Source organism: Mustela putorius, unplaced genomic scaffold, assembly GCF_011764305.1.
Source record: "Mustela putorius furo isolate JIRA1106 unplaced genomic scaffold, ASM1176430v1.1 tig00000129_pilon_pilon_pilon, whole genome shotgun sequence".
In the NCBI taxonomy this organism is placed as follows: Eukaryota; Metazoa; Chordata; class Mammalia; order Carnivora; family Mustelidae; genus Mustela; species Mustela putorius.
Window position 1 is genome coordinate 43,728,308 of NW_025421290.1, and position 27,529 is coordinate 43,755,836.

Here is a 27,529-nt window from a genome sequence, read left to right on the forward strand (position 1 = left end):
AGCCTCAAGTCACCCAGATGGTAGGTGGTGGCAGAGCTGTGACGCGGGAGGAGCCTGGCTGGGTGGGGCCCTTCCCATGACCGCCGCCTCCCCAGCCTCCAGGAAGAAGCTCTCTGGAAGGATCTGGCCTTTGTCCCTCCCAGCCTCACCTGCTCTGTGGAGGTGGGACACCTTCTTACTCGGGTTCCTGCCACCCACCCCTGCCCTGGTCGTGCCCCAGAAGTACACTCTTTTCCACATGCAACCGCAGCCCATATGGGGTGCCCAACGCTTTTCCTAAGGCTTCCTGGAGCCTGCCTGTGCCCAGCTGGCATTCAGAAATCGGTGGCAACAACGGGAAGGCGAGAACTATGGAAAGCGGTCAACAGAGCACAATGGTCACGTTTGCAAGACCCAAGTCAGTCCAGTCTTGATGGATGCCGTAGGTGGCTGGGGACAGTAGGAGTGACTGTCCTACAGACAGAGCACCTGCCAGCCTCAGGTCCAGGCTGAGCCCCTGTGGTCTGACTTTCTCATCTTCCCCTTTGAGGCAGGTGCAACAGACACACCCAAACGGACCCCAAAGGCCAGTGCCCCTCTGGCCTCTGCCTATCTCTGCCTGTCTCTCTCCTCACTTCCCTGAGCCCCAGCAGTAGGCTGCTGGAGACCTTGGCCCTGACCCCACCAAAGCCAAGTGGAACTTTCCAGCTCCCTTTGGGCTGCTCACCTCGGTCCATCTCAAGTCCGAGAAAAATGCCCATCTGTTGTCCCAGGTAGGACATGGGGACAGGCCAGGACAGACCCTGTTCAGCTGGGACCCCAATCCACATTAAAGAGGCAGCCTTCCCTACTCAGACCTACGGACAAGCCACACCTTATAAAAATAGTGTCCTCTGGGTCACCTGGGTGGCTCAATGGGTTAAAGCGTCTGCCTTCGGCTCAGGCCATGATCCCAGGGTCCTGGGATCGAGCCCCGCATTGGGCTCTCTACTCAGCAGGAAGCCTGCTTCCCCCTCTTTCTCTGCCTGCCTCTGCCTACTCGTGATCTCTGTCTGCCAAATAAATAAATAAAATCTTTTTTTAAAAAAAGTGTCCTCATGCATTGGAAACCAGTCTTCTTTAACATGGTGGCCTTATTGTTTAATTTGCATAACATAGATATACATGAAAATAAACTGCTGTTTACAATGTAAATAGTTTCATGGATTTGCTATAATGTTTGGGGCCTTATATGACGCGAAAGTTGTTCTATCTAGGATCAGTACCAAAAGGTCTTAAGTCTTAAAGAATCATTAAACTCACTTTCAACTTCTAAAAAAAAAAAAATGTGTCCTCAACACCTGTACAAGAATTATATTCCCGGGGTACCTGGGTGGCTCAGTTGCTTGGGCAACTGTCTTCAGCTTAGGTCGTGGTCCCAGAGTCCTGAGATCGAGTCCCATAGTGGGGCTCCCAGCTGCATGGGGACTCTGCTTCTCCCTCTAACCTTCTCCCCTCATGCTGTCTCTCACTGTTCTCTCTCTCTCAAATAAATAAATAAAATCTTTAAAAGAAAGTTATTTTCCCAAGGGACGCCTGGGTGGCTCGGTCAGTGAAGTGTCTGACTCTTGGTTTTGGCTCAGGTCATGATCTCGAGGTCGTGGGATCAAGTCCCATGGGGCTGGGCGCTATACTCAGTGTGGATTCTGCTTCAGATTATTTTTCTCTCCCACTCCCCCTCTATCCCTCCCTGCTCTCACTTTCTCTAAAATAGATACATAAAATCTTAAGAGAATTGTACTCCCAAGATTGGCATTTTCTGTCATAAGTTCAAGGATGGAAACACTTTTCTTTTTTTGAGCATGGGAAGGTACGGAGAGCCTGGATTTGACATTGGGTTGATTTTGCCCAAACTCCACCAGCTCCACCATTTAACAGCGAAGGGTTCTTGGGCAAGTCATACACTCCCTTTTCGGGAGGCTGGCACAGCCCAAGGTTTGGTGACAATGCTTGAGATGGAAAAGGGACAGAGGTCTATTCAACAAAACGAGGGACTCGGGCTATACAAAGAGGCGGTCAGTCCAGGAACGGCAGGCACTGATGTTCTAGTAGATGTTCTGCTGGCGGACGAAGCACCCCCACCCAGCCCCACCCACGGGGTCACCCGATAGCCCTGAACCAATGAATGATGATTTCAGGTCTCCGGGAGAAGTAGAGGGCTCAGGATTGGGAGGCTTTGGGAACAAGAAAGAGAAGGAGAGGGAGAGAGAGAGAGAAGATTCCACTGGGGAAGGGCTTCTCTGTAGTTGGTAGGATAGAGTGGAAGGAGGAAGAGGGGGAAGATGCAGCAAACATACCCCAGGAATGGCAGAGCCACAGAAGAGAAGGAGCCCGGGCCCCCGACCAAGTGGAGCTGCCGAATCAACCCACGTCCACACCTGAACGGATGTGAGTGAGAAATAAACTGTAGCCTTGTTTTAACCACTATTTTTGTGGGGTTCTGTGTAATTTTTTTTTATTATGTTTTGTTAGTCACCTATAGTGTATCATTAGTTTTTGATGGAGTGTTCCATGATTCATTATTTGCATACAAGGGGTCTGAGTAATTTTTAAAAAAATATCTTGTTTATTTATATGACAGTGAGAGAGCATAGGCAGGGGGAGGGGCAGAGGGAGAGGGAGAAGGAAGCTCTTCACTGAGCAGGGAGCCTGACGTGGGACTCAATCCCAGGACCCTGGGATCATGACCTGAGCCGAAGGCAGATGCTTCACTGACTGAGCCACCCAGGAGACCCTGGGATTCTGTGTAAGATTTTACTATGCATTCAATTCTGAAAATATATGGAAACTAAAAGGAAATTAAGTCACCATTTCAGGAAGGAGGGGACCGGACCTCTCCTTAGTCACCTCAGTGCTTATCGGCCAGCACGTACTTGGTAAGGACCTCAAGACACGGCACAGCACGAACAGTCCTGTCAGAAGGAAGCTTACGATCTGTGTTATGTCCTGTACCCTTTGCATCACCCTGCCAGGAAAATGTCACTATCTGCTTTGTAGCGATGGGGAGGTTAAGCCTGAGGGATTTCCAGTTGCTTGAGGCCACCCAGCTGGCAACATTCCCGGCAGGCCACAGCCACACCCTTACGGACAACCTGGTGGTTTCCAAGCTGTGCTCTGTGGCACCCTACGTCTGCCCAAGTTTGTCATGGATGGAGGGTCGTGACCATGAGGGTCAAGGAGAAGGTTTTCTCAGGAGCCCAAGAAAGGCCGGGGAGAAAGCCCAAGGAGACCTCAAGGTCACTACATCTCTGAGTGCGAATCAAGAGTGGAAGGGCCCTCGGATGAAGAGAAAGCCGCCCAGGATGGAGGGTGCCTGAGACCAGAGGCCCCCGACACCTGTGCTCCCCTATGCTCCCCTATGCTCGAGCTCCTCAGACTGACGCCCTCAATCTGGGAACAGGGGAGGGGTGCCTCAAAGCGCGAATCCATCTGCAGGCCAATACAGTGTGCTGCATTTTAAAAAATATATCTGAGTGTGTGGAGGAAGTTTCCCACCACATACACACACATGTCAAAGAAAGTGACTTGTAACAGAAATCGCGAGATGTTAGCTGGGGGATGGAATTTGGGGGACCGTTATCAACGTCCTTCTGTGTATTTTCTCAGTTTTCACATGCTCCTCAATGACTGTTTCATAAACATAAGACAAAAATGAAAGGGGAAAGTTGTTTTTTGTTTTGTTCTAAGAAGCCAGTTGGGGGCTGTTCCTGTAACTGGCTGATTCCACTGGCTCTGATGAATTCATGTTACCAGAAATGATTATTTGGCCACTCCAGGTGAAAACAGACACTTGGGTGTCCTTGCCAACATTTCCCAAGCAAGGGGAGGAGCTCTTCGCACGGGTAAATAGGAGTCAGCGCCCATGAAAATCTAGCACTCTGGGCAGGCGGTGGCTTTGGAATCGCTGAGGACAGCCAGCAGCAAAGGCAGGTAATCCGTGATATCCCGGGAACAAAGGAACCCATTTTTCTAGAGAGGTCTGGAGCCTCTGAGGCAGGAGGAAGCCTGGCAAGGGCGTCCCAGAGCGCTCGGGACAGCTCTAGGGCTGGACACAAAGGCCATGCCCTGTAAAGACATGTCTTCCATCTGGGTCTGAGTTTTCCCACCTGCAAAAGGGGGCATACCCCAAGGGCCTCTTTGATGATTTCTGCCTCACACACTATGGGATTCTGAGTTTAGCCACCTCTGTACCCCCCCCACAGCGGACACTCTGGAAGGCAACTCCCCCAGGGGACACGAGACCAGGCACTGGTCTCACAGCGAGATGCACACCAGATTGATGTGGGGGTCCCTCTGGGCAGAGTCCAGGGAATCTCTAGGGAGGACTGTCCCTCAGCTCCTCTCCCCTCCAAGGCCCCTGGCCAAGCAGACAGGCAGACAGACAGGCCGGCAGTGTCTGTCCAGCCACTGAAAAACAGGCTGCTCAGAAACAGAGCCAGCCTGCCAACGTGCCCAAACAAAGTTCTTTTTCTCCAGAAATGATGCGGGGGCGGGGCGGGGGGATGTTTAACTCTTTCAAAGATTCAGTTGCATTAGCCCCAGGGTAAGCAGACCAAAGAGGCAATCCAGAAGCTGCAGCTCCTGGGCTCCTCCTCCCACCGGCCTGTTGATGGAAGGCAGCTCAGCTCAGCTCCCCTCCCCTTCCCGGACTCCCCTCTCTACCTCTGAAGCTGACCTTTTCTCTTCTGCGCTCTGGGCCTGAGTAGACCAAGGCTGAAGGTAAACAACCCTGTTGGCTGCTGTCACCGGCTTTGAACTCAGCCCCTCTCTCCGGCTCTTTCCAGCAGTGCCTCCATCCTCTCTCCCCGCGGACCCACAGCTCTGGCCTGGTGGGCAGTTTCAGAGAGTGGGTGGCCTGTGGGAGGAAGGCCGCCTCGGCAACCCCGTTAGGAGCCCAGCACCTTCCCGGTTTGTCTCATGGGAGCTACTCAGCGTGTTGTGCGGAGGTGGGAACCAAGGCTCAGAGAGGGTCAGTCACTTACTTGTCAACACACAGCAATGGCAAGTAGCCCACATGAAATCCCAGTCCAGGTCTCTGCAGCTCTGAAGCCCACCCTGGTCTCCCCCAACCAGGAGTCGGGAGCCAGGCTGACCACTTTCCCCCCGCTGCTCCCCCACTTGCTGTGGCGACTGTGAGTGAGCCCCTTTCTGCTCTGCGCCCAGTTTCTCCCTTGGGGAAAAGGGCAAAATTACAGTACGTACAGTACGTACAGCACGTACCTCGAGGGTCACGTAATCGTGTATGTTGGGTGCCTATGAGCGTGCCTACCCAGGAAAGTCACAAAGCTAACAAGCAGAGGCTGGAACACAGGCCACACGGTGGGGGCGGAGGGAGCAGTGAGAGGCAGTTGGGGCACCATCTGCCCCCCCAACACTTAAAGGAGCTTTGTTTTACAGAATTGAGGACAGAGGGGATGTGGCTCCTCTTGGCTCTGGGGCTCCTGGTGGCTGGGCTCTGCCCCCCTGTCCACTGCGCCCCGGGCGGCGTGCTTGACCCTCCAAATGTGACCCAGGAGGACCTACACAATGAGACTCCTGTGGACAGCCTCCGATTAGCCTCCAGCAACACTGACTTCGCCCTCAGCCTCTATAAGCAACTGGCTGCGAGGACCCCCAACAAGAATGTCATCTTCTCCCCGCTAAGCATCTCTATTGCCTTGGCCTTCCTATCCCTGGGGGCCCAAAACACCACCCTGACGGAGATCCTCGAAGGCCTCAAGTTCAACCTCACAGAGACCCCAGACACTGAAATCCACCGGGGTTTCCAGCACCTGCTTCGAACCCTCCGCCAACCCAGCAATGAGCTGCAGCTGAGCGTTGGCAACGCCATGTTCGTCAGTGAGTCGCTCAAGCTGCTGGAGAAGTTCATGGAAGATGCCAGGGTGCTCTACGCCTCTGAGGCCTTCTCCACCAACTTCCAGGAATCTGCCGCGGCCAAGAAGCTCATCAATGACTATGTGAAGAATCAGACCCAGGGGAGAATTGTGGATCTGGTCAAGGACCTTGACCTGAACACAGCCATGGTCTTGGTGAACTACATCTTCCTTAAAGGTGAGTGCCTGGCTTAGGGTTTGGAAGCAGAGTTTTAGTTCTGAGACTTTGGGGCCTTATTCTGGCCTGGTGTAGCCAACCGTGTTATTGGGGAAAACACCATGGAGCAGGTGCCTCTGGTCTGGGGTGGGGGAGGGGAGGAGGTAGGTCCCTGAGGCCCCGCCCTGCCTGAAGGCATTGTTTTCTCTTAGGATTTTTTTTTTAAGATTTTATTTATTTATTTGACAGAGAGAGATCACAAGTAGGCAGAGAGGCAGGCAGAGAAAGAGAGGAGAAAGCAGGCTCCCTGCTGAGCAGAGATCCCGATGTGGGACTCCATCCCAGGACCCTGAGATCATGACCTGAGCCAAAGGCAGCGGCTTAACCCACTGAGCCACCCAGGCGCCCTTAGGATTTTTAAAATTTATTTTATTTTATTTACATTTTTTCTGTTGTGTTCAGTTAGCCACTGTAGAGTACATCATTAGTTTTTGATGCAGTGTTCAGTGATTCATTAGTTGCATATAACACCCAGCACTCATTAGATCATGTGCCCTCGTTAGGACCCAACACCAGACTACCCCATTCCCCCACAACCCCCGCTCTGAAACCCTCAGATTGTTTTCCAGAGTTCATAGTCTCTCATGGTTCCTCACCCCCTCTGATATCCCTCCTTTCAGTTTCCCCTTCTTTCCTCTAATGTCCTCCATGCTAATCCTTATGTTCTACATATGAGTGAAACCACATGACAATTGACTCTCTCTCTGCTTGACTTATTTCACTCAGCATAATCTCCTCAAGTTCCATCAGTATTGATACAAATGGTGGGTATTCATTCTTTCTGATGGCTGAGTAATCTTCCATTGTATATATGGACCATATCTTCTTTATCCATTCGTCTGTTGAAGGGCATCTCAGCTCCTTCCATAGTTTGGCTATTGTGGACATTGCTGCTACGAACATTGGGGTGTACGTGCCCCTTCTTTTCACTACATATGTATCTTTGGGGTAAATACCCAGTAGCGCAATGGCAGGGTCATGGGGTAGCTCTATTTTTAATTTCTTAAGGAATCTCCACACTGTTCTCCAAATTGGCTGCACCAACTTGTATTCCCACCAACAGTGTAAGAGGTTTCCCCTTTCTCCACATCCTTGCCAACACTTGTTGTTTCTTGTCTTGTTAATCTTTGCCATTCTAACTGACATGTTAGATACCACTGGTATCTCCATGTGGTTTTGATTTGAATCTCCCTGATGGCTAGTGATGTGGAACACTTTTTCATGTGTCTGTTGGCCATCTCTATGTCTTCTTTGGAGAAGTGTCTGTTCATGTCTTCTGCCCATTTTTTGACTGGGTTATTTGAGTTTTGGGTGCTGAGTTTGAGACAATCTTTATAGATCTTGGATATCAGCCCTTTATCTGTCCTGCCATTTGCAAATATCTTCTCCCATTCCGTGGGTTCCCACTTAGTCTTAGGGTTTTCCGAATGACGTTCTGCCACTGTAGGAAGTCCCTGCAGAGGGGCCCAGCAACCCTTTGTCTGAGGGAGATTGGCGCTTTTTACTCTGACTCAAACGTGCCTGGCTCCCAGGAGGAAGGAGTGGCCTCTTACATCCCTCCAGGCTGGGCATGAACTTCAGCTTCCTCCCTGAAGAGGGGCCTGTGCATAGGACGGGTCATGCCTGGGCTCAGGAAGCCCTCTGCCTGGGCACTGCTGGGCCATTCTGACCTGGGGCTGTCCTAGCCAGGGACTCAGTGTGGGGCAGGTGGGGTGGGGAGGGAGGTCCCGTCTACATGGGAAGACAGCATTTAAGGAACCTGGCCATCCCAGGGTTCTGCAACAGTGCCCCCCATCATCTTGGGGGTGGTATCAGCTGGGTCACCATTGGGAGAAGGACCTTGGGGGAGGGCAGGATCCCAGGCAGGGCCCATTCTCAAGTTCCAGTTGGTCTAGGGCCTGGTCCCATGGGTCAGAACTTGAGAAACACAAGCCCCCCAGCCCATGAGATCTGAAGAGGCGGGGCGTGCACAGACAGAGTCCGCCCTGTGGAGCCCTGGTCCCCATGGGCACCAAAAATAGACAGAGTCCCATAGAAGCGTCATGGAGTTGGTGGGTGATCAGGAGCTGGGTGGAGTCACCGAAAGCCTGCACTGGGGGTTATGGCTTAGTCCTGGGGCAAATCCTCCCAGGGCCTGTGTTTCTGGCTGCGGATGAAGGCCTGAAACAAGATTTCCCTATAAAGCTAATCCAGGCCCGATGTGCTGCTTGTTCTATGTGTCTCCTGATTTGCCCCTCCTAACACCCTGCCTGCCCTAGGGACACACCAGCTGGCCTGGCTTTCCCCTCCTCTCCTGACTCCAACAGTGGTGTGTGGGTGGGGGGGTGGGGGTTGTGCACATTCCCCAGCAAGCCCCCGGTCTCTAGTCTCCCCAGGAGCTCTCCCCACCCCCGCCGCACTGAAGGCTCCAGTCTTCCTGGGGATGCCCTATGCCCTTCCTGGGGAACCCTATGGCCTCCCCCCTCAGTTAAGCTCTGTCCCACCGTCAAATTCCCCATTTCCCCTTGTATCGGCGTGTTTGACCAGGCTGTGGGCATGTGTGTACATTATAACGCCGATGACTACCAGTGAGTTACTAGTATTGTCCCTTTTAGAGGGTCAGGGATTCCCCATTCCTCCCCCTGCTCCCCTTGCTGCCACCCCTCACAGTGCTCGGGGTCCCCTCTCCCGTCTCTCCCCTCTCCTGCCTCTCCCCCACCTCTGTTTTGCACCCACTATTCCCAAACTCCTGTCAGTCTCTCACTTACCACAGTTAACCAGATCTTTGTCTCACTGTCACGTCCCAACCAAACCTGTGTGGCTTATCACCCCTGTCCCTAGTGGCCCACCCACTTGCCAACGTGTTCTGCAGACCAAGGTGGGGCCAGTGGCAGGGCCGGTGGCACTCGGAGTGTATCCATGACCCAGAGAACCCGGGCGGAGGAGGGGTCGGAGCAGGGCAGCCCTTGTGTTCACAGAGTTCTCTGACCTTCAGCCAAATGGAAGACACCCTTTGACCCCCGAGACACCTTCAAGTCCAAGTTCTACGTGAGCAAGAGCAGGTCGGTAAAGGTGCCCATGATGAGCCTGGAGGACGTGTGGACACCTTACTTCCGAGACGAGGCACTGGGCTGCACGATGGTGGAGCTCCCGTACACCAGTACGGACAGCGCACTCTTCATCCTCCCCGACCAGGGCAGCATGGGGGCGGTGGAGGCCAGCCTGCTCCCGGAGACACTGAGGAGGTGGACAGACTCATTGCAGATGAGGTGACGACCTGGGGATGAGGCCATCCCTCCTTCTTCCCTTCTCAGGCGCTCCCGCTTCCCCCCGCTCCTGGACTCCCTGCACCCCCAGCACCCAGGGCCTCCTTCCTCCCTAGGGAAGCCATCCCAACACAGGTGGAGCTTGGGGACACCCTGCCCTGGCTGTCTGTGTGGCTTTGAGCCTGAAAATGTTTGTTCTATGAGACATGATGACCTTGAATGGGACAGGGGTGATGCTGCCTCCGACATCAACATGTTCAGGTCCCAGGGACTCCTTAACTCAACCCAGTCCTCATGCCTGCCCTCTCCTTGTCTTGACCTCTTGAAGCCAGAGGGGACAGATGGTTCCGCGATCAGCTGAAGGCCAAAGCCAGAACGGGCTCCAAGCACCAGCTCTGCGCTGGCTGTTAACATTCATTCATTAATCTGTTCATCCATTTGGCACAGGTCACGTAGGTTAATGGAGCTCCTAGTAGGCACCAGGCACTGGTTTAGACCCAGATGACATGTCTGCAATTACACCAAAAATCTCCTGTTCTCATGGAGCTTACTTTGTCACTGGGAAATGAGAAAATAGAGGGATATAACAAATAGGTCAGTTATTTAGTATGTTCGACATTAAGAACTGAGGGCGTGTGGGTAGATGATAGAGTGGGGTAAAATGACAAGGAAAACTGCACCAACCAGGAGGTAGTTTGTGGTTTTAAATAGGATCACCATTAGGTGATATTTGAGCATTGATATGAAAGGGGTGAGGGCCCGAGCCCTGTGGGTAGGTTGGGGAAAAGCATTCTTGGCAGAGGGAACAGTCAATGCAAAGCCTCTGTGCAAAGTCTGGTGAGTTTGAGGGTTAGTGAGGTGAGAGAGAGGCTGGAGCAGCGCAAGAGTCCGGAGAAGTCAGGGGGTCCACCGGGACGGCTCGGATTCAGGAGCGCCCTGCAGACCCCTGGGAACCTTGCCTCTTCCTCCTCTAAGTGAAACAGGGACTCATCCCAAGGTCTTGGGCCATAGAGTGGATGTCCTGAGTATTGTTTTTAAATAGATCACTTAGGAGGCTGAGTGGAGAATAGACCACAAGGACCAGCAGGGAGGCAGGACGACCGGCGAGGAGCCCAGGGCAGCGATCCACGTGAGACATGTCAGAGGCGGTCAAGTTTCAGATGAACCTGAGGTTAGAGACAGGCTAGGATATGGAATTGGGAAGACTGAAGTCAAGGAGGACCCACAAAGCAGAGTGAATTCTGGGCCTGGTCCTTGAGGGTGGGGCCACGGGGAGGCGGTGTCTAGCTCCCACCTGGCCGGGGCTGATGATTCGTTGTGAATGGCTAGAACTTTCTTCACACACCTCTGATTCACAAAGCACTGAGGACACCTGACTTAACACAGTTCTAGCCCTTTGTGGGTGCTCAGTGAATGTGTGTTGAGTGAAGGGAGGGGGTGGTGAATGAATGAATATGGAGAGAAACTGATACCTTCCCTGTTCGTGGCACTCAGGGTTTGCTGGGAGTCACAGCCTCCTCGGATCTGGTACGTGTCAAAGCAGGCAGACCATGACAGAAGTCTTAGAGATATAAACAGAGAGAGAGAGAGAGAGCAAGAGCAAGGCTTGTAGATGGAAGGTATCTGCTCTTGCTCTAAGAACTCACCAGCAGCTCTGCCCCGAAGCAGAAATCTTACTGCTCTCACGGAGCTCACCAGACAGCCAAGATGGGGACCTTCCTTTGCTAGTCTCAGGATCCCTCCAGGCCCTTCGAACGCAGTCACTTCAGCATGAGAGATCAAGAAACTGAGGAAATGAGCTCTTCTTTCCAGCAAGAAGGGGGTGGTCAGAAAAGGAAACCAGGGAAGACCATGCCTCGAGGTGGGAGAAGGCGAGCCTTGAGGCAAGCAGGTGTTCAAATTCTTGTTTCTCCCTTCCTAGGACGATAGACAACCTCTACCTGCCGAAGTTTTCCATCTCCAGCAGCTATAATCTGGAAGAGATACTTCCCCAGCTGGGCGTGAGGGAAGTCTTCACCCCCCAGGCCGACCTGTCAGGAGTCACAGGGGAGAAGAACCTGGCAGTTTCCCAGGTGAGTGTTAAGACGTTAGATCATTTGTCCTCTGTATCTGAGCTTGAATGATAAAGGCAAGGCGGACAACCGGATGACCTTGAATTTGCGTGAATAACAGCATCTCTCATTACGCCGTCCCCCTCGTGGGTCTGCCCCAAGCTCAGGAGAGCTGTGTGGCAAGCATGTTGGGTCCCCACCTCCCCTGTAATATACTGTGACCCCGAAGCCATTCATGGGGAAGAGCCTGGTGTGAACTGGGGATGGACCCCAGCCCATCCACACTGCCCCTTTTACTGCCTACAGCAGCCAATACTTCAAGTGCTGGATGCCTCAGTTTTCCTGTAAAATGGGAGTGTGAATGGCAGGTGTGAGGGGTGTGAAAGAAACACAGAGGGTCCCTTGCATTGTGCTCCGAAAACAAGGTCCTCGGAATGAGGCAAGGTGTCTGCCCCCCTCTGCACCCCTCCTTCCAAAAGACATGGTCATGGAGGGAGGTGTGTAGAGGGGCCTATGGGGTTCAGGGATGTGAAGCCACATCTACACAAAGTAGCCCAGGGCGCCAAGGTCATTGCAGACGGGGCTAAGAGCAGGGAGGCCCGTGGGTCCCCAGGGACATCCGCAGCAGCTGCTTCAGGTGGAGAGGCTGCTAGAAAGTCACTTGCGATTGTTCTCTTCTCAGTAGTGAGTGTTTGGGGGGCAGCACAGTCTCTGCATTCAGACAGAGGGGCTTCCAGATCAGGGGGCCCCTCCCCTTTATCTTCACGATCCTTCGCGACCCCTCACAGCCTGGGAGCCTCAGTTTGTGTATCTGTGCATCAGAACCACTCAGAACCAGGGACAGGGCTGTCAGGAGGAACACCCCCCCCCTGCCACGCCCCGCCAATCCGTGATGGGCCAGGGTCAAGGTTGCGTGAATGTCTGTCCCCTCCGGGCTCTCAGGCGAGCCCCTCACCCCTCACCCACCAGACCTACAGTGCATTATGCTCTCGTGTTCCCACAGGTGGTCCACAAGGCCCTGCTCGATGTGGCGGAGGAGGGCACGGAAGCCGCGGCCGCCACGGGAAGTAAAATTATTTTATTGTCCGGAAAAATGGGTCCACTGATGACTGTGCATTTCAACAGACCCTTTCTTGTGTGCATACTTCACAGAGATACCAAGAACATCCTCTTCTGGGGCAAAGTCACCAACCCCAACCAAGCTTAGGGCTGCCCCTCCTTCTCAGGTGCCAGGTCTCTGATGCAGCCTGAGCCGCCATGTATCAAAGAGCCACAGGCCAGGCCCATCCTTGCTCATCCCTTAGAAGGTGACAGTGATTCTGGTGGCTTCCATGTGCCCTGGGAGCCTCGGGACTTTTTGATCAGAGGCTCTGAGACCTCCAGATGGCAATAAACTCTCTTTCTCAGACCGGACACTTTCTTTGTGTCTTTCTATCCTGATCTTCCTGACTCCAGGCCCCTGTAGCTGCCTGTGCCTGGAGCCTAAGCTCCAAGACCTCCCACTGGGCTCAGTCTCACCCAGGCCTTCAGCTGCAGAAGCCTGGCCGGAAGCAGGCTTTGTGCCTGTGGCCAAGCCCCCCTGGACCTCAGGCCTGGGAGGGGAGGGGAGAGTGTTATCCGGTCCCTTCTTCTGTGGGCTCCCTTGTCCCCAGTTCTAGTCTCACTCTTTCCCTCCCCTGGGCCCAGGATGTGGCCACATGCTGACCCCCGACCCTGACCCCATCTGGTAGAGCCCCTAGACTCCTCGGTCTTAGGACCTTCTCTCTTCCAGGATCCCTCCTTTTACCCCCCCCCCGACACCCCCAATCTGGGGAAGAGTAGCTACTTTGTAAGTTCCTGGCCAGAGCCTGACACATGCCTCATGAGTTCCAACTGCTGCACAAGAAACAAACCCCTCAGCAGCTGGCATGGGGGGCGGGAAAAAATGAGCGACCTGTGGACAGCTGCTGCTGCTAAAGCCACGCAGTCATCCCTCTGCTGGAGTTACCAGGAACTGGGTGATGGTGGCGGCGGGGGCTGGGCTGGGGGAGATGAGGGGCAGCAGAACGGCCTGAGCCAGGGAACTGGGAACTGGGCAGGTGTGCAGAGGAAGGGGCACTTACGGGAGATGCCAACAGATACAAGCGGCAGGACTTGGTGGTTGATGGTGCAGAGGACAGGAAGGAGTCAAGGATGATGTCCAGGTTGCTGAGCTGGGGGTTCAGGAGACTAGAACTGAAGCACTGTTCTGTGCTGTGAGTTCTGGATTACAAAAAGAACGATTTTCTGCAGGAAGATGAATAGCTGTGATGTGCTCATGTGGGGTTGGAGTTGTCTGTGGTGATCTGTAGCTCAGTGAGAAAATCTGGGTCAGAGAGATGGATGTCATGGTCATCATGAGTTGGTGGTTCAGCGAGACCATGAGAGGAGACAGGTATCTCTGTGTGCATGGTGCCGAGAGCCTAGGGCCACCCTTACCCAAACACCAACACGTAAGGAGACAAGCAGACCGCAAGGAGACTGGAACAGAGCAGGAGAAGACACAGGAGGAAAAAGGTGGTCTCGTGAAGAGTCCCCGGGAAGAAGATGGCGTGGAATGGGCTGGACCCTTCTGGAGGAGAAGGACGAAGAACGTCCTCTGGGAGAGTCCAACGCTGGTCCCTTGGTGACCTTGGCAGGAAGGATCCCGGGGGAGGGTGAGAGCAGGAACCGGGAGTTGGGGGTGGGTTGGGCAGAAGAGCAGACGGCTCAGGGAGTCTACAAGTGTCAACACCACTCCATAGCTGTTTGGCATCGAAAGGCAGGGAAGACGGGAGCTGGAGAGTCATTTAGACTAAAGGAAGGATTTTCTTTCCCCATTTTTTAATAATGAGAGACTTGAGAGTGTTTACATAGTAAAAGTCAGCAAGAGCGATCGAAGATAGAAAATAAATCCTCAGCAGGGCGTGTGCTAAGGCTTCTCTCCCTCAGCCCTCCCCTCACCTCCCTCTCTCGCTCCAATCATAAATAAATTTTCAAAAGAAAAGGTAACTCTTCATGGACTCATGGGTTCTAAAGCTAAAACCACTCACTCCTGGCCCTTTTGTCAATTCCGACCGTGCTTTCTATCACCCTAAAACCACCGTGAACTCATTGCAGCCCAGAAAACCCCATACATACTTCCCCTAACTTCCCCCATTGAGGCAGACTGAGATGCTGACAGGGTGATGCTCCCCCTTGCTCAGTGAGTTTATGAACCCCAGATCTGCATGATCTACAGAGTCCCCTGGTGACCTCTGGCGGGGGCGGGGGGACTGCAACCTTAAGAAAACTCTGGATTCCCAGCGGAGAGGGGAGGTGCCCAGCTAAGGTTCAGAGAGCACAAAAGTCTGGATCTCAGGGCCCTAAGCCCTGCTGAGGTCCTAAAGGCTGAGTGATCTGGCGTGGTGGGGAAGGGGGTTGCCCTGCACTGTGCTCCCTGAACCTCCATGATCTGTGTGTGAAGCTCTCTGAAAACACGGGAGCCAGAAATATGATCAGCACTGAGGTCCCCTGGTTATAATACACTCGCTTCCTTGCAGCAAATTCTTTGTCACATTCTACCCTGCTCTGTGCCCCTCCATGGTTAGAAGGCAGTAGGAGGAATTAAAGTGAAAGGTGACAGGACACTGAGCAGAGGATGGAGGCGTGAAGATAGAGGAAAAGGGACATTTTGAGACATACTTAGGAAATGTCACTGCTTGGACCGAGCAAAAAGAGGTGACACTCAGACTGCCACACAGGAGCTTGGGAAACCAGAAGACATCATTTGGTAAGATGGGTCACATTGAACAAAGCTTCGTGAGGAAGATGATAGAGACCAGAGATGCCTGACCATCACCCACGAAGGAACGAGCAGAGGCTGGTGTGGTGCCCTCACACATGGGAAGAGGACTTAGCCCTAGAGAGGAATGGGGTGCTGACCCAGCCCACAGCATGGGTGAACCTTGAACACGCGGTGCTCAGTGAAAGAAGCCAGACACGAAAGGTCACAGACTGCATCATTCCATTATAGAAAACGCCTAGCTTAGGCGAGTCCATAGACACAGAGGGCACATCAGTGGTTGGCAGGTGCCGGGGAGGGGGAGAAGGGGGATGGGGTCTCTGTTGGGGGTGCCTGACACCGTCTGAACCGATGAGGGAAGTGACAGTTACACAACAGCACGCATGTACACAACACTGCTGAATTGTACACTTTACGATGGTTGATTTCATGTTATGTGCCTTTCACCTCACTAGACAGAAAGGGAGGCTTGCAGACATGAACTCAAGGACACATGAGATCCCAGTTCCAACCAACTAACTCTAAAAAGAAACCTCGAGGAACCACGGAGGGAAACAATGACTTGATACTAAGGAATTATAGGTTTTAAAGGTGTGATGCATGGCTATGGCTATAATTTTTTTTTTTTAATTCTTACAGGTAAAAAGAAATGATCTGTAGGATTTGCTCAAAACAACCTGAGGGGGAAAAGGGACTGGAAGGAGTAGAAAAAAGGGTACTGGCCTCACATTAATAATAATCAAAGCTGTTGGAGGTAGGTGAGGTTCATTATGCCACTCTCTGTTTTTTGTACTTATTTGAATTCTTCTATAACAAAGATTTGAAACAAAAAAAAAAATCCATGAAGACAGGACCCTGTCTTATTCCCCAGTATTCAATGCATCTTCAGCATGCTGGGGTATTCCGTAGTGGAGGGATGGTTGGATGAATGGACAGACGGATGGATGGATGGACAGATAGATGGATACAAGGAATCTTGTGCCCACATAAACCCTGTCTCCACACTCAGTACGCAGGCCACCTTTGTATCATCCCTGCCACCAAGCCAGCTCAGGAAGGACAAGGCATCGGAATCCCAAAAGTGTTGCAAAGACGTTTTCTGCAGAGTACACATTAACTTTTCTGTTGATGCTGCACGAAAGCAGAAAGTTCTGTTGGCTTTCTAGAAGAAGTGGTCATTACCCTTTAAAAAACACTATAGCCCAAGTGTCTAAGGAATAGAGCATCCCAAAGTTTCATAACGCAAGCTCCTTGCATGTGAGAGCTGTGACTCAGGCATCCGCGCTGCCGGGCACAGCGCCCGGCAGGAAGCAGGTGTCCTCAGGGGGAGGAATGAAGCCGGAGGGGGTGGAGAGTTGGTCCAATCAGGTCAGCCCTTTACCAGTTTTAGAGACTGCATCCTCTGTCTCTCAATGTGGTCTTCAGGACCTCATCTTGAGTAGTGAGGAGGGTGAGGGAGGAAATGGGCACTCAGGAGAGTGTGCGGTGGTGGGGCTGTGCCTCAACCCCAGGACACCAGCCCTGAGGGCAGGCATCACTCCTGTTGCATTACTCCTTCTTCTCTCTGCATGAATCTCCACACAACCTGAACTGATGGGTGGGTTATTTTTCTCACAATTGGTTGTGCTGAGAGTGAACATTGGGCCGAGGGCAGCATCAGTACCCTCTGGGTTAACCCCGGAGGCCCAACCTGTCACCGCCCTCCCAAAGGGTCAGACTTCTGTGTCCAGGGTCAGGCAGACACACTGAATCTCCCCAGCGCCTTGGAAAGCACTCGATTCTAGGTGAGTGTGGGGCTGTGGGTAGGTAGGGCTGGAGTCCCACCACCGCCACCCATCCCCCCACCCCCAGCCAGTTTGTTGAGCCTGCCAAGGGGGTCTCATCACGACACACGCATCCACACGCCCTCACATCCCAAGAGCAGCAGGGGTAGGCAGCTGCCTGGAGTGGTATTGGCTCGCCCCGCCTCCATGACCTTGAACATACTCTTCCCTCTGCTGAAACTCCTTTCTTCACTCTCTTAACCAATCCATGTTCTAGTCTCAGCTCAGGAACTGTCTCCTCCGGGAAGCCCTCCAGAAACTCCTTGCCTTCTATGCCTCCTCTAGACTCCCCATTCACCCTGCATAGGCCACCTCTGATGAAGGCTAGGAAGCCTCTTCTGGGTAATCCCTCATGTCCTGGCTCCCAAACTGTTTGTTGAATGAGGGAGTGAAGGAACAAGCTTCTCTCTGGGTCTCATGTTTCCTGTCTGCACAGTGCTCGGATGGGATCATGGTGTCCTGGCGACTCATAGCACTTCGGTTTAGAGGACGTGGCCGTGCCACACACACTGCCCTTGTGAATTCCATGTGTTTCTTCCCAGTGGACCCAAGTCCCTGGAGGGAGCAGCTGCCTCTCATCCATTCTGCTTCCCTGGCATGTAGCTCAGGTCCCAGCACCGATGTCTGGTCCGTGTTTGTGCAGAGATGAATGAATGAACATGTGAATGAATGCTCAATAAAAGAAAGGAATGAACATCTTACAAACTTTTCAACAAAACCAGGATAGCCACCAAAGCAGATTACCAGGCAAATAGACAAATGGAGACTTGTCTGTTCTCTGCTGCTACTTGGTAAGGAGCAAAACTTTTCAGATGAAGCTTTCCCCCAATTTCTTCTTCTTTTTCCAGAGAGAGCTCAAGTTTGAAAAGGTTCAGGGCTGCCTGAAGACATGGAAAATCAGAGGCAGGACAGAGTGATGTGATGATGATTGATTCTATCATAATTTACCCAAACCCAGGGGCCAAGTGAGACTGTGGTGGGGGAGCTTGGGATGGTCTGATGATAGGGGCAGATGGTGCTTGTGCTGGTAGGGGAAGTGCTGAAACCCTGGAACGGAATTTTCTTTTTATTAGAGAGACAGTGAGCGTGAGCAGTGGAGGAGGGGCATAGAGAGAGGGAGAGAGAATCTCTGTGCTCAACGTGGAGCCCAACACGGGGCTCGAACACATGACCCTGAGATCAGAACCTGAGCTGAAATCAAGAGTCAGATTCTTAATCGTCTGAGCCATCCAGTCCCTCCTTAAAGTGGAATTCCAATGGTACCCCATGAGCCATTTGCTCTTCCAACAAATATTGAATATCTGATCTATGCTGAGTACTAAGGACCTAGAAGTAAATGACACAGACAGAATACCTGCCCTCATAGAGTTACTTTCCAGTAGGGAAGCTAGACAAACATTTCATATCACTCCAGAGGAGCATAAAGAAATAAAGCAGGGCATAGGGTGGAGAGGACGGACATAGGGCCTCCCTAAGAATGTGACCTGTGAGCAGAGAACTGAGTGAAGCAAGGAAGTGTGCAGAAGTAAGGGCTGCCGAAAGGCTGTTCACAGTCCTGGGCAGCCAATAGCAAGTGCAAAGGTCCTGAGGCAGGAATGAGTTTTCAAGTTCTAGTGTAGCAAGAAGGCCAGAGTAGTGAGAGCAGAGGGAGGGAGGAAAATGATGGTCAGAGGTGAGGTCAGAAGACTGACAAGGGCCCAAGAGGTGGTGAGAGGTGCAGAATTTTTCCTCAGTGTGATGGAGACCACTGGTGATCTTGAACTACAAGGGAATGAATCTGCTTTACCTTTTTTAAAAGGTTAATATAATTTGTTCAGAGAGAGAGTGCAGAGGAAAAAGTAGAGGCTGTCAGGCAGACTCCCCACTAAGTTCAGAGCTCGACACAGGGCCGGATCTCACAACCCTGAGATCCAGACCTGAGCCAAAACCAAGAGCTGGAGGCTTAACCAACTCTGCTGCTCAGAGGCCCTGAATCTGATTTACCTTTTAAAAGGGTCACAGCAGCTCCCTCAGCGGAGTAAGAGTCAGCTCACCCTCCTTATTAAAATGGATTCTAGGCTTCACTGGGATCTCAGAATCACTGGAAGAGAGGCCTCAAGTCTTCTGAGTTCACAGTATCTGTGCGTTTCTGGGAGTCCATCCTGTGCCAGGTGCTGGGCTGGTTCAGAATGGGGCAAAATCACCTTGAACTCCTATAACCCTGGGGGAAGTTATAGGATGGGGGAATCTTAGTGCCACCCCAGAGAGGGCAAGCAGAGACCCCAAGAGGTGAAGTGACCTGTCCACGGTTGCTGGACTCCCACTTAGCAGCAGAGCCCGAGCCAAGCCTGGGCTTCCAGGATGTCTCCCTACCCCTCTAGATGCCTCCTGCAGCTGCCTTCCTCTGGAGCACTCTGCTAGTCCCAGACCAAGCATGAGCAACAGGGCTTGGACAGGGTCAGTGAGTCTCCCAAGATCACATTCCAGGACATGGTGGAGCAAGGCTTGAAAGGGGTCACCTGGAGGAGACGCTCTGAGTTGTTGGATGAGACCTGATCAGTGTGTGAGCAGGAAGCAGGAGGGCTGGGAAGGGAGGGACAAAATGGACCCTCTCAAAGGTCAAGGGGGCTGCCTCCCAAACCACGGGAGGCGGCTAGGGAAGACTCTGCTAACTTGAGATCTGTAGCACCTCTGGAACCTAGGGAAGGGCGTGGGGGAAGCAGGGCCGTTGCCCTAGGGGTGGATAGAGCCCTCAACTTCACTTAGTGCCCACGTCTCCCAGCAGGTGCTTGAGGTCAGTGTGCTTCTGTTCATATGAGACATTCACTTTGGAGAGAGGCCCAGAGCCACACACTCAGGGAGAGAGTTACAGAAGGAGGAAGCAGAGGGCTGAGGGCAAATCAGGGGCAAATCAGGGTGGGCTGGGGTAGTGTATAGCCCATGGACACCATCAGCTCCCTCTCCTATGGCGCTTTCACTGGACATTTGCTGGATACCACTCAGGCCATGAGGTCAGTGCTGCACCTCCATTTTATAGATGAGGAACCTGAGGCTAATCACCTGGTCACCACTGCTAGTTAGTATCCCCACTGCTAGTTAGCATCCCCACTGCTAGTTAGCATCAAACCGGGGTTTGAGACCAAGTCAAATCATTTGAAAGGCCTGGATTCTTTCTCACACAGCACTGGGTCTCTGTGGCCTCCATGTCCTACACATTCCAGGAGAGGCCATGGAGGGTGAGGGAAAGGGTGAGGGGTTTGAGGTCAAACAGATTTGAGTCTGAGTCCTCATTTTGTTGCATCCTAGCTGTGTGAGCTTAGGCAAGCTACACCACCTCCCTGAACCTCCACACCCTCATCAGATCACTGGGGACCCTGAGCAGTACGTGGGAGAAGCAACTTTCTAAGATCACACCCTGGGGCGGGTGTAGTGGGGTAGGGTGGGAGAGACGGGGGTGGTGTGGTGGAGCGACAAAGAACCAGAGTCCTCTGACTTCAGACCAAGTGACCTTCCATAAGCAGGTGATGATGGAGGGGACATGAGGCCGAGCCAGGAATTTCTATGTCCCAGGTGTAGACCGAGTTCAGGGATGGAGCAGGGACCAGAGCAAACTTGGAATCTGGTGTGTGCACTGAGGGCACAACCACAAACAGACCACATGCACTTGTAGGGTGTGGATGATAGTAAGTCCCACCACCCAAAGAGTGGACAAAAGGGTAGGTGACCTGAAGAGTGGAGGGTGTTAAGGGTGAGGTTAAGTAAGAGGAGGAAAAAAAAAATGGCATAAAAATAAAGCCTGCTCCGTCCTTCCTATGGGGTCAATTGATGATTCCAGAATTTTCCTTGTAGGTCACTCACAAGGTCATGATGACTCTGAATGAACGGGGCTCAGAAGCCACGGCTGCCATCAGCCTCCAGGTCACTCCCAGGCCTCACCCCGACCTCAACCCCACATCCTCTCCCAGCACTGTGTTCAATTGACCCTTCCTTGTGAGGACTCGGCACTTGGAGCAGGGAAACATGCTTTTCCTGGGAAGGATTGTAAATTTACCAGGATCATGCTCCCAGAGGCACTTGGATGGTCCGGAGAGCACAGAGCAGGGGACCCCTCTGGGGGTCCAAGTTTGGGGATGGGGTCCCCTACTCTGGGGACTGAGTCACCATGGAAGTCTTTGCATGGCCTTGGAGACATTCCCCAGGCTACTGGGGATTCTGCTTCTTCACCTGAAGTGAAATGGGAAGCCTTCCTGGAGTGGGCTGCTGGGGGTGTGCTTGTACAAGCTTCACGCCACTGTGAGAGTAACATCTGCACATGTGCCCAGGGCTTGTGCTGAGGAAACAGGTGCAATGAGATTGTGTACACCTGGCTCTTCTGCATGGTTTCATGGGAACTGGGAACACGGGGTGAGGGTTGCATGGGAGGTCAAGGCTATGGCATGGTGTGCGTGCCCATGGGGGACTAGGTGCTCTCTGTACTTTACCTCATTTTGAGATTGAGTCCCACAACCCAATAGGGTAAGTGCTAGGTGAAATTTATCAAATTGATTATATTTGGCTTTTTTTTTTTAACTTACTTGAAAGGGCACCTTCACATGGTTCAGCTTAACATTGTTTCTCTCCTTCCATAGCTGGAGCTCAGAATGGATGAGAGGCAGCATGCTTGGGCAGCTCCAAAGCTGCAGAGCTGGGCTTCAAATGCTCTACTTCAAATCCTGTACACTTCTATTCCCACCCATTTGGCAAGATCTCAGGAATTCTCGGGCTTCGTGGGCATAGATCCACCAGACATCTTGTTAAAAGGTAGATTTTGATTCAGTAGGTCAGGGCTAGGCACTAAAATCTGGGCTTCCTGAGCAGGTCCCAGCATTGCCAAGGCAGCTGCTAGTTCAATGAGTTCCCCTGTGGTAGCAGGTGCCCAATGGTCCCATCCCTGGGATGCAAGGAGGGGCCAAGTACGTGTGGTCTACAGGGCGGAGGAGTGGCCCTGGACCCCTGGTGTATATGTCGGGCTGAGCACATTTCTGGAAATACTTTTTGAAGTCTGTAAACAAAGCTTGCTTTAGGGTCACTGATTAATAAGCATTTTGGGGGAAGATAAGTGTCCCAAATAAAGGCATGTTGCCCGTTCTAATCATAAAATGGGGTTTGTAAATGTCCGTGTGTTATGCTCCATGCCAGTCCCTGCTGCTGGGATGTTGGCTGTCAGCTGGCTGAGGTCGCTGGGTCCAACTGCACAGAAGAAAAGAGCCACAGAGATACACTTGGGGTTAGACACCCTTGAGGCCAGATCTTTTCTCTGGGTCTCACTAGCTCCCCCACAGAAGCAATAAGAGGGCAGCTGTCAGGTGCAAAGATCCCACTGAGCTCTGGTCAGGGCCTGTACTGTGCCATCCTATGGAAGCCTCATTGTGCAGTTTGCATTTACTGCCAGAGAAAAAAGTTGACTGATTTTTTCCCCCCCTTTTCTCTAGTGAGCACCAATGAGTCCATAAAATTAGCCTTCCCAGAGAAAGGGGCCCTGAATCACTGAGGGGATCCACTAAAAAAGAAGGGTGAGCAGCCCCCCCCCCAAAGTACTGGAAAACAGGTAGCTTCCTTTTCTTTTGCTTCTCAGAGATTGACAATGGGTGTCCCAAACTCAAATGTGTAGGGCCCAGGTAGGCAGCAGCCAGGGATCAAGGAAAAACATTAACACTGTGAGTTCAGTTGCAGAAATCACCTGACCTTGGCACTGGGAAAGCACAGGGAATGGTGGGAAAGAGGGCACACTGGAAAGCAGATCCCCATCAAAAGGTGGCACCCAGAGGTGGCTTATCTGCAACAGTGGCTTAGATGAGATAAAATTTAAATTTTGACCAGAGTGCCTGGATGGCTCAGTTGGTTATTTTAAGTGTCTGATTCTCAGTTTCAGCTCAGGTCATGATCTCAGGGGAATGTGGGATGGGGCCCCAAGTCAGGCACCACACTCAACAGGGAATCTGCTGGAAGATTCTCTCCCTCTGCCCCTCCACCATTCTCTCTCTCTCTTTCAAATAAATAAATATATATTTTTTTAATTTTGACGTCATCTAAGAATGTGAGCAGACCTAGTAGCCATTTCGCCCAGGCTTCTAGATGGTAGGTCTGCCACCACCCCTGGGGTGTTGTCCTCTCCTGGATGTTTGAAGACCAGCCGCCAAAGCCTCCACCTTCCACTCAACAGGAAGGAGAAAAAGGAAAATGGAGGGACACTCTTTCTTGAAAGGCCCAACTGGTAAGTTCCATCCTACTCTTCAGCTCGTCTCCTATTGACCAGACCCTGGACAGGTGGTCCACCTAGCCACCAGAGAGGCAGAGAATGTGGCTTCCATCTTGAGTAACCATGTGACTGGGCAGAAATGGGGGCTTCTCAGAAAAAGGCACGATTGGCTACAGACCCTCCTCCCACAACATCTGCCCAAGTTCCCACAGGCCTCAGTGTGATATTGTCTTGCAGAAAGGTGTTCCAGGGCCACTGGCTTTTCAAATTTTTAGAGAAACTAAAGAGCTAGGTTTTTAGGTGACAATGTTTCTGCTTTTGAACGCTGACTGCTAGTTCAATTTTTTAAAATACTGAGCAGGCCAATAGTGTGCAGGGTAAATGAAATATGCAGCTGGGCAGGGAGGGAGGCTGTCTACAGGATCCCCAAGACTGGCCTTAGCACAAGGTGCTGGCCTCCAGAGCTTGGGTGAAAGCCCAGCCCTGGGGTGTGACCGCACTGAGACCTCCAGGCAACCATGAGACTGTCCCTAGAGAGAGAAGGTATCAGCTACAAAGCAGCTTCAGACACAGGACCGTGGTTCAGAAACGTGTGAACAGATTTTACAAAAGATATTCAAGACTCATCCTTTAGACTCTTTCTTCCAATCAATCCAATTTGTGCAAAAATCTCCATTGTAACAAGATAACTCGTGATTTTGTTGAATGAAGACAAAAACAATAAATGTAATGGAAAATATTTGTGAATGTAAATGTAATGGAAAGATTTGTGAATCATCTATGTCTTCCCTTTTTTATTTTTTTTAAAAGGTTTTATTTATTCATTTGACAGAGTGAAAGAGCACAAGCAGGGGGAAGGGCAGAAGGAGAGGGAGAAGCAGACTTCCCACTGAGCAGGGAGCTGGATGCGAGGCTCGATCCCAGGACCTGGAAATCACGACCTGAGCAGAAGACAGATGCTTAATCCACTGAGGCACCCAGATTGCCCCCCATCTATGTCTTTCCTTATTTCGCATCCAACATTACTGACCCATCAACAGACACCCAGACATGAACAATCATAATTAAATTCAATCACCTTTGCTATTTTGCTGATTTGCAGTCACACAAAACTCCAGCTGTGTACAGAGTTTTTGATTCTACTGTTTCAAAGGTATCATTTTTCCATTTCATTCAGCAGCTGGTTTTGGCTTGCTTGGGAGCTCATGGGGCTCCAGATATGCATGGAAAACTGACTGCCTTTTGTACTTTGTCCTTGGGGCCTTTTGCTCTGGCTGAGAGGCAACGAGGGGCTCCCACCTGCTCCCTCTGGGCGGGGGTACAGTGTGGAGGTCTGACATCAGGAAGAAGATGTGGATGAAGCCGAGACTCCTCGGGCCTCAAGAGGCCTCAGCTTAGAGCGGGAGGGGTCTCAGAGCAGAGAAGGACCTTTGTAGCTAAAGGGTTCACCCATCATTCATTCCACAAACATCAGCCAAGCATGGGGGCACAGGCTTCCCTGGTCAGAGGTAGGACCCCACTCCACAGGACACCCTGTAGAGAACACAGTGTTTTGATGCCAGAAGCCCCAGAGGGGAGGGGCCCTGGCATTAGCACTCACTGCTCCGACAGCCATGGTCAAGGGCCAGAGCTCCTTGAGCAGAGAGTCTGGGCATACGATGAGGCATGTTGGGGGGTGGGGCTGCTTTTCTGGTTTAAGAGGAAGGAAATTACGAAGGCAAGTCAACCCAGCATCATGTGTTTGAAGGGACGACCAGAGTCTGGGGCAACACATGTTGACCCCAACCCCGGGGGAGGTTCAGCCTCCCGCAGAAGCAGGACTGGAAGGAAAACTCAGTGTCTGCCCAAAAGATTGGCCCAACCACCCCTGTCCTGCACACAGGGTTAGGTTATACTGGGATGTCAGCCATCCCTAAGGGGAGGGGAAGATAAGCAGAGATTCCTCCCAAGAACATTTGGAGGGAGCCCAGACCCTGCTGACAGCCGGGTTTGAGACTTTGGGAATACAGAACTATGAGAGAAGACATTTCTTTTGTTGGCGATCGTCTGTCCCCGAAGCCCAACTGAAGCAGGGTACGACCGGGGTCAGCAGTCTGTGAAGGCCTCAGTGTTGGCAGAGCACCATAGCGGGGACTGCTTGCTGAGGGATGCCCCCGTGGGGGTCTGACACAGTAGAGGTGACTCAAATCCCCACCTCTGGAGTCAGCTGTGTCCCTTGCACTCCCCAGATGAATGAGAACTGATCTGGACCCCATTCTTTGGGGCTGGTGAGGAGTCCATTTCAGCCATCTGGGGCTCCTCCGCTGACCCCGCCTGGGGAATGGTGGTGCTCTGCCTTCAGAGGCCTTCCTAAGGTGCTGTGGGGACCTCTGCACAGCTTCCAGGCCATTCCCACCTACCCTGGAATGGCCTTTACCAAGGCTTTGGGAGCCCCCGGCCTCTACAAGGGAGTGGGCAGGGCAGTCCTGCTCAATGGGCCACCTCTCTGTCTCAGGTTTAATGTGATCTGGTGGGATTCCTGGGGGTCTCAGTCTGTTAAGCATCTACATTTGGCTCTGATCATGATCCCAGGGCCCTGGGATCGAGTCCCAGCTGGGGCTCCCTGCTCAGTGGGGAACCTACTTCTCCTTCTCCCTCTGTGACTTCCCCTGCTCGTGCTCACTCTCTCTCTCTCTCTGGCAAATAAATGAATAAAATATATATTTTTTTTTTTAAAAAAGGAACGTGATCTGGCCAAGCCCCTGTTCCCCATCCACACCTGAGGGATGATCAGATCCAAAGTCCCACTGTGAGCTCCAATGCCCACCCTACCAAAGCCAGGAGGGGCCCTCTGGCCATCTGCTCACATGGCTCTTGGTCCTGTGACACAAAATTCGAGCAACAAGACAACTCACTAAAGCTTGTCAGCCTTCTGGGACCAGCAAGCTCCCTGGCAGCACAGGCCACGTGGGGTCAACCATCCTCCGAGCAGAGGGCAGCCGAATACCAACCCTTCATCCCAGGGAGCTCACAGGGGGAGCCTTGCTCCCCTGGGTAGAATGTGAGTGATCTCGGCTGTGATGCAGGGCGCAGCTAGGACGGGGAGGACGGGGATGCAGTGTGGCCCTGCTGGGAGGTCCTAGGTGGCACCTGATGTTGGCCATGACCTATGGCACTGTGGCAAGTACAAGGGTAAACTGGAGGCTGGAATAACCCAGGGCCCCTACAGGCAGGGTTTCGGAAGGTGACATACCTTCATTCAGTCCTCACCACAACCCTCTCGCCTTGGGCAGTGGAGAAAACCCAGGGATAGAGAGACTCAAGTACTTTCCCCCTCCAAGCTCCCAACTGGAAACAATGTCTGCTCCAAGTCCCTCAGTGCCCTCCACACCTGTCCCCAGCCCCGACCCCTCTCTCCTGGGCAAGTTGGTTGCAGTGTCCACCTGTCATGCCTACAGCAGACGGGATGATGTCTGAGCCACTTCTGAATCCTTCAGACCTTGGGCGGTATCTAGGCCAGGGTGGGCCGTTGGGGGACCCCTGACTGGCTGGAATCCCCGGCGGACCCGGGCTGTCCCCACACGAGGATCAGAGGAGAGCGAGATGGAGTTCAGGGAGAGCGGTGTTAACACAGAGCACCCTCTGTCTTACGCATACACACGCGTGTGCACATGGAGGGCAGGCTGGGGCGATGGGGGAGGCAGAACCCCAGAAATGGAGGCAGAGGAGGGCAACAGGGAGACAGGAGAGAAAATTTCACAGACTCCCAAAGCAGAGCAGAAGAAATTGTTTCCAGAGGCACTTTGGAGTGGGCCCCCGCCTGGCCCCTACAGTCCTGTCACTTAGCAGGTCTAGAGGTCCCCCTCGCAGCTGCCAGGACTGAGAAGAGGGGGGTGGGCAGGGGCGGTCGGGGCCTGCTGGAGAAAATCTCCCCAAACCAGGCTTGGCATCTGGGCCTCTGATTGCCCTGAGCCTGGGGGAGGGGTGGCCGAGAAAAGTGGTCCAATATGGTTGGTGCACACGCATACCCCAGATGCCCGTCTGCTCATTACGAGAGGCCGGGTGGGTAACCCGAGAGCCCCGAAGGTGTGGCCCTTAAAACCAGGCCCTGCCGACGCAAGGGGGACTCTGTCAGCTGGATCTGCGGTTGGCAAAATGAAAAAACAAAAAAAAAATCACATGCAGTTCTAGAGGGAAAACAGTGAGAAGTGAGGAGATCCAGCTGAATTCCTTTTTTTGTTGTTATAGTAAGAATACTTACCATGAGATCTACCCTTTTAACAAACGAAGTGTTCGCGCAGCACCATTAACTATAGGCACAACAT

General features: G+C 52.5%; 1 protein-coding gene across 2 annotated transcripts; it reads left to right on the plus strand.

Annotated features, from left to right (window-relative positions):
- Positions 1–3,844: 3,844 nt before the first annotated feature.
- Positions 3,845–12,817, plus strand: SERPINA3 (serpin family A member 3). 2 transcript variants are annotated; one of them, XM_045073237.1, is made up of 5 exons: positions 3,845–3,948; positions 5,416–6,069; positions 9,083–9,356; positions 11,275–11,425; positions 12,408–12,817. In XM_045073237.1, the coding sequence occupies exons 2-5, from the start codon at positions 5,433–5,435 to the stop codon at positions 12,609–12,611; spliced, it is 1,266 nt and encodes a 421-aa protein (XP_044929172.1). In that variant the 5' UTR covers positions 3,845–3,948; positions 5,416–5,432; the 3' UTR covers positions 12,612–12,817. The 2 variants fall into 2 exon arrangements, with proteins under 2 accessions (XP_044929172.1, XP_044929176.1); XM_045073241.1 differs by having other exon boundaries at positions 3,851–3,944.
- Positions 12,818–27,529: the final 14,712 nt, after the last annotated feature.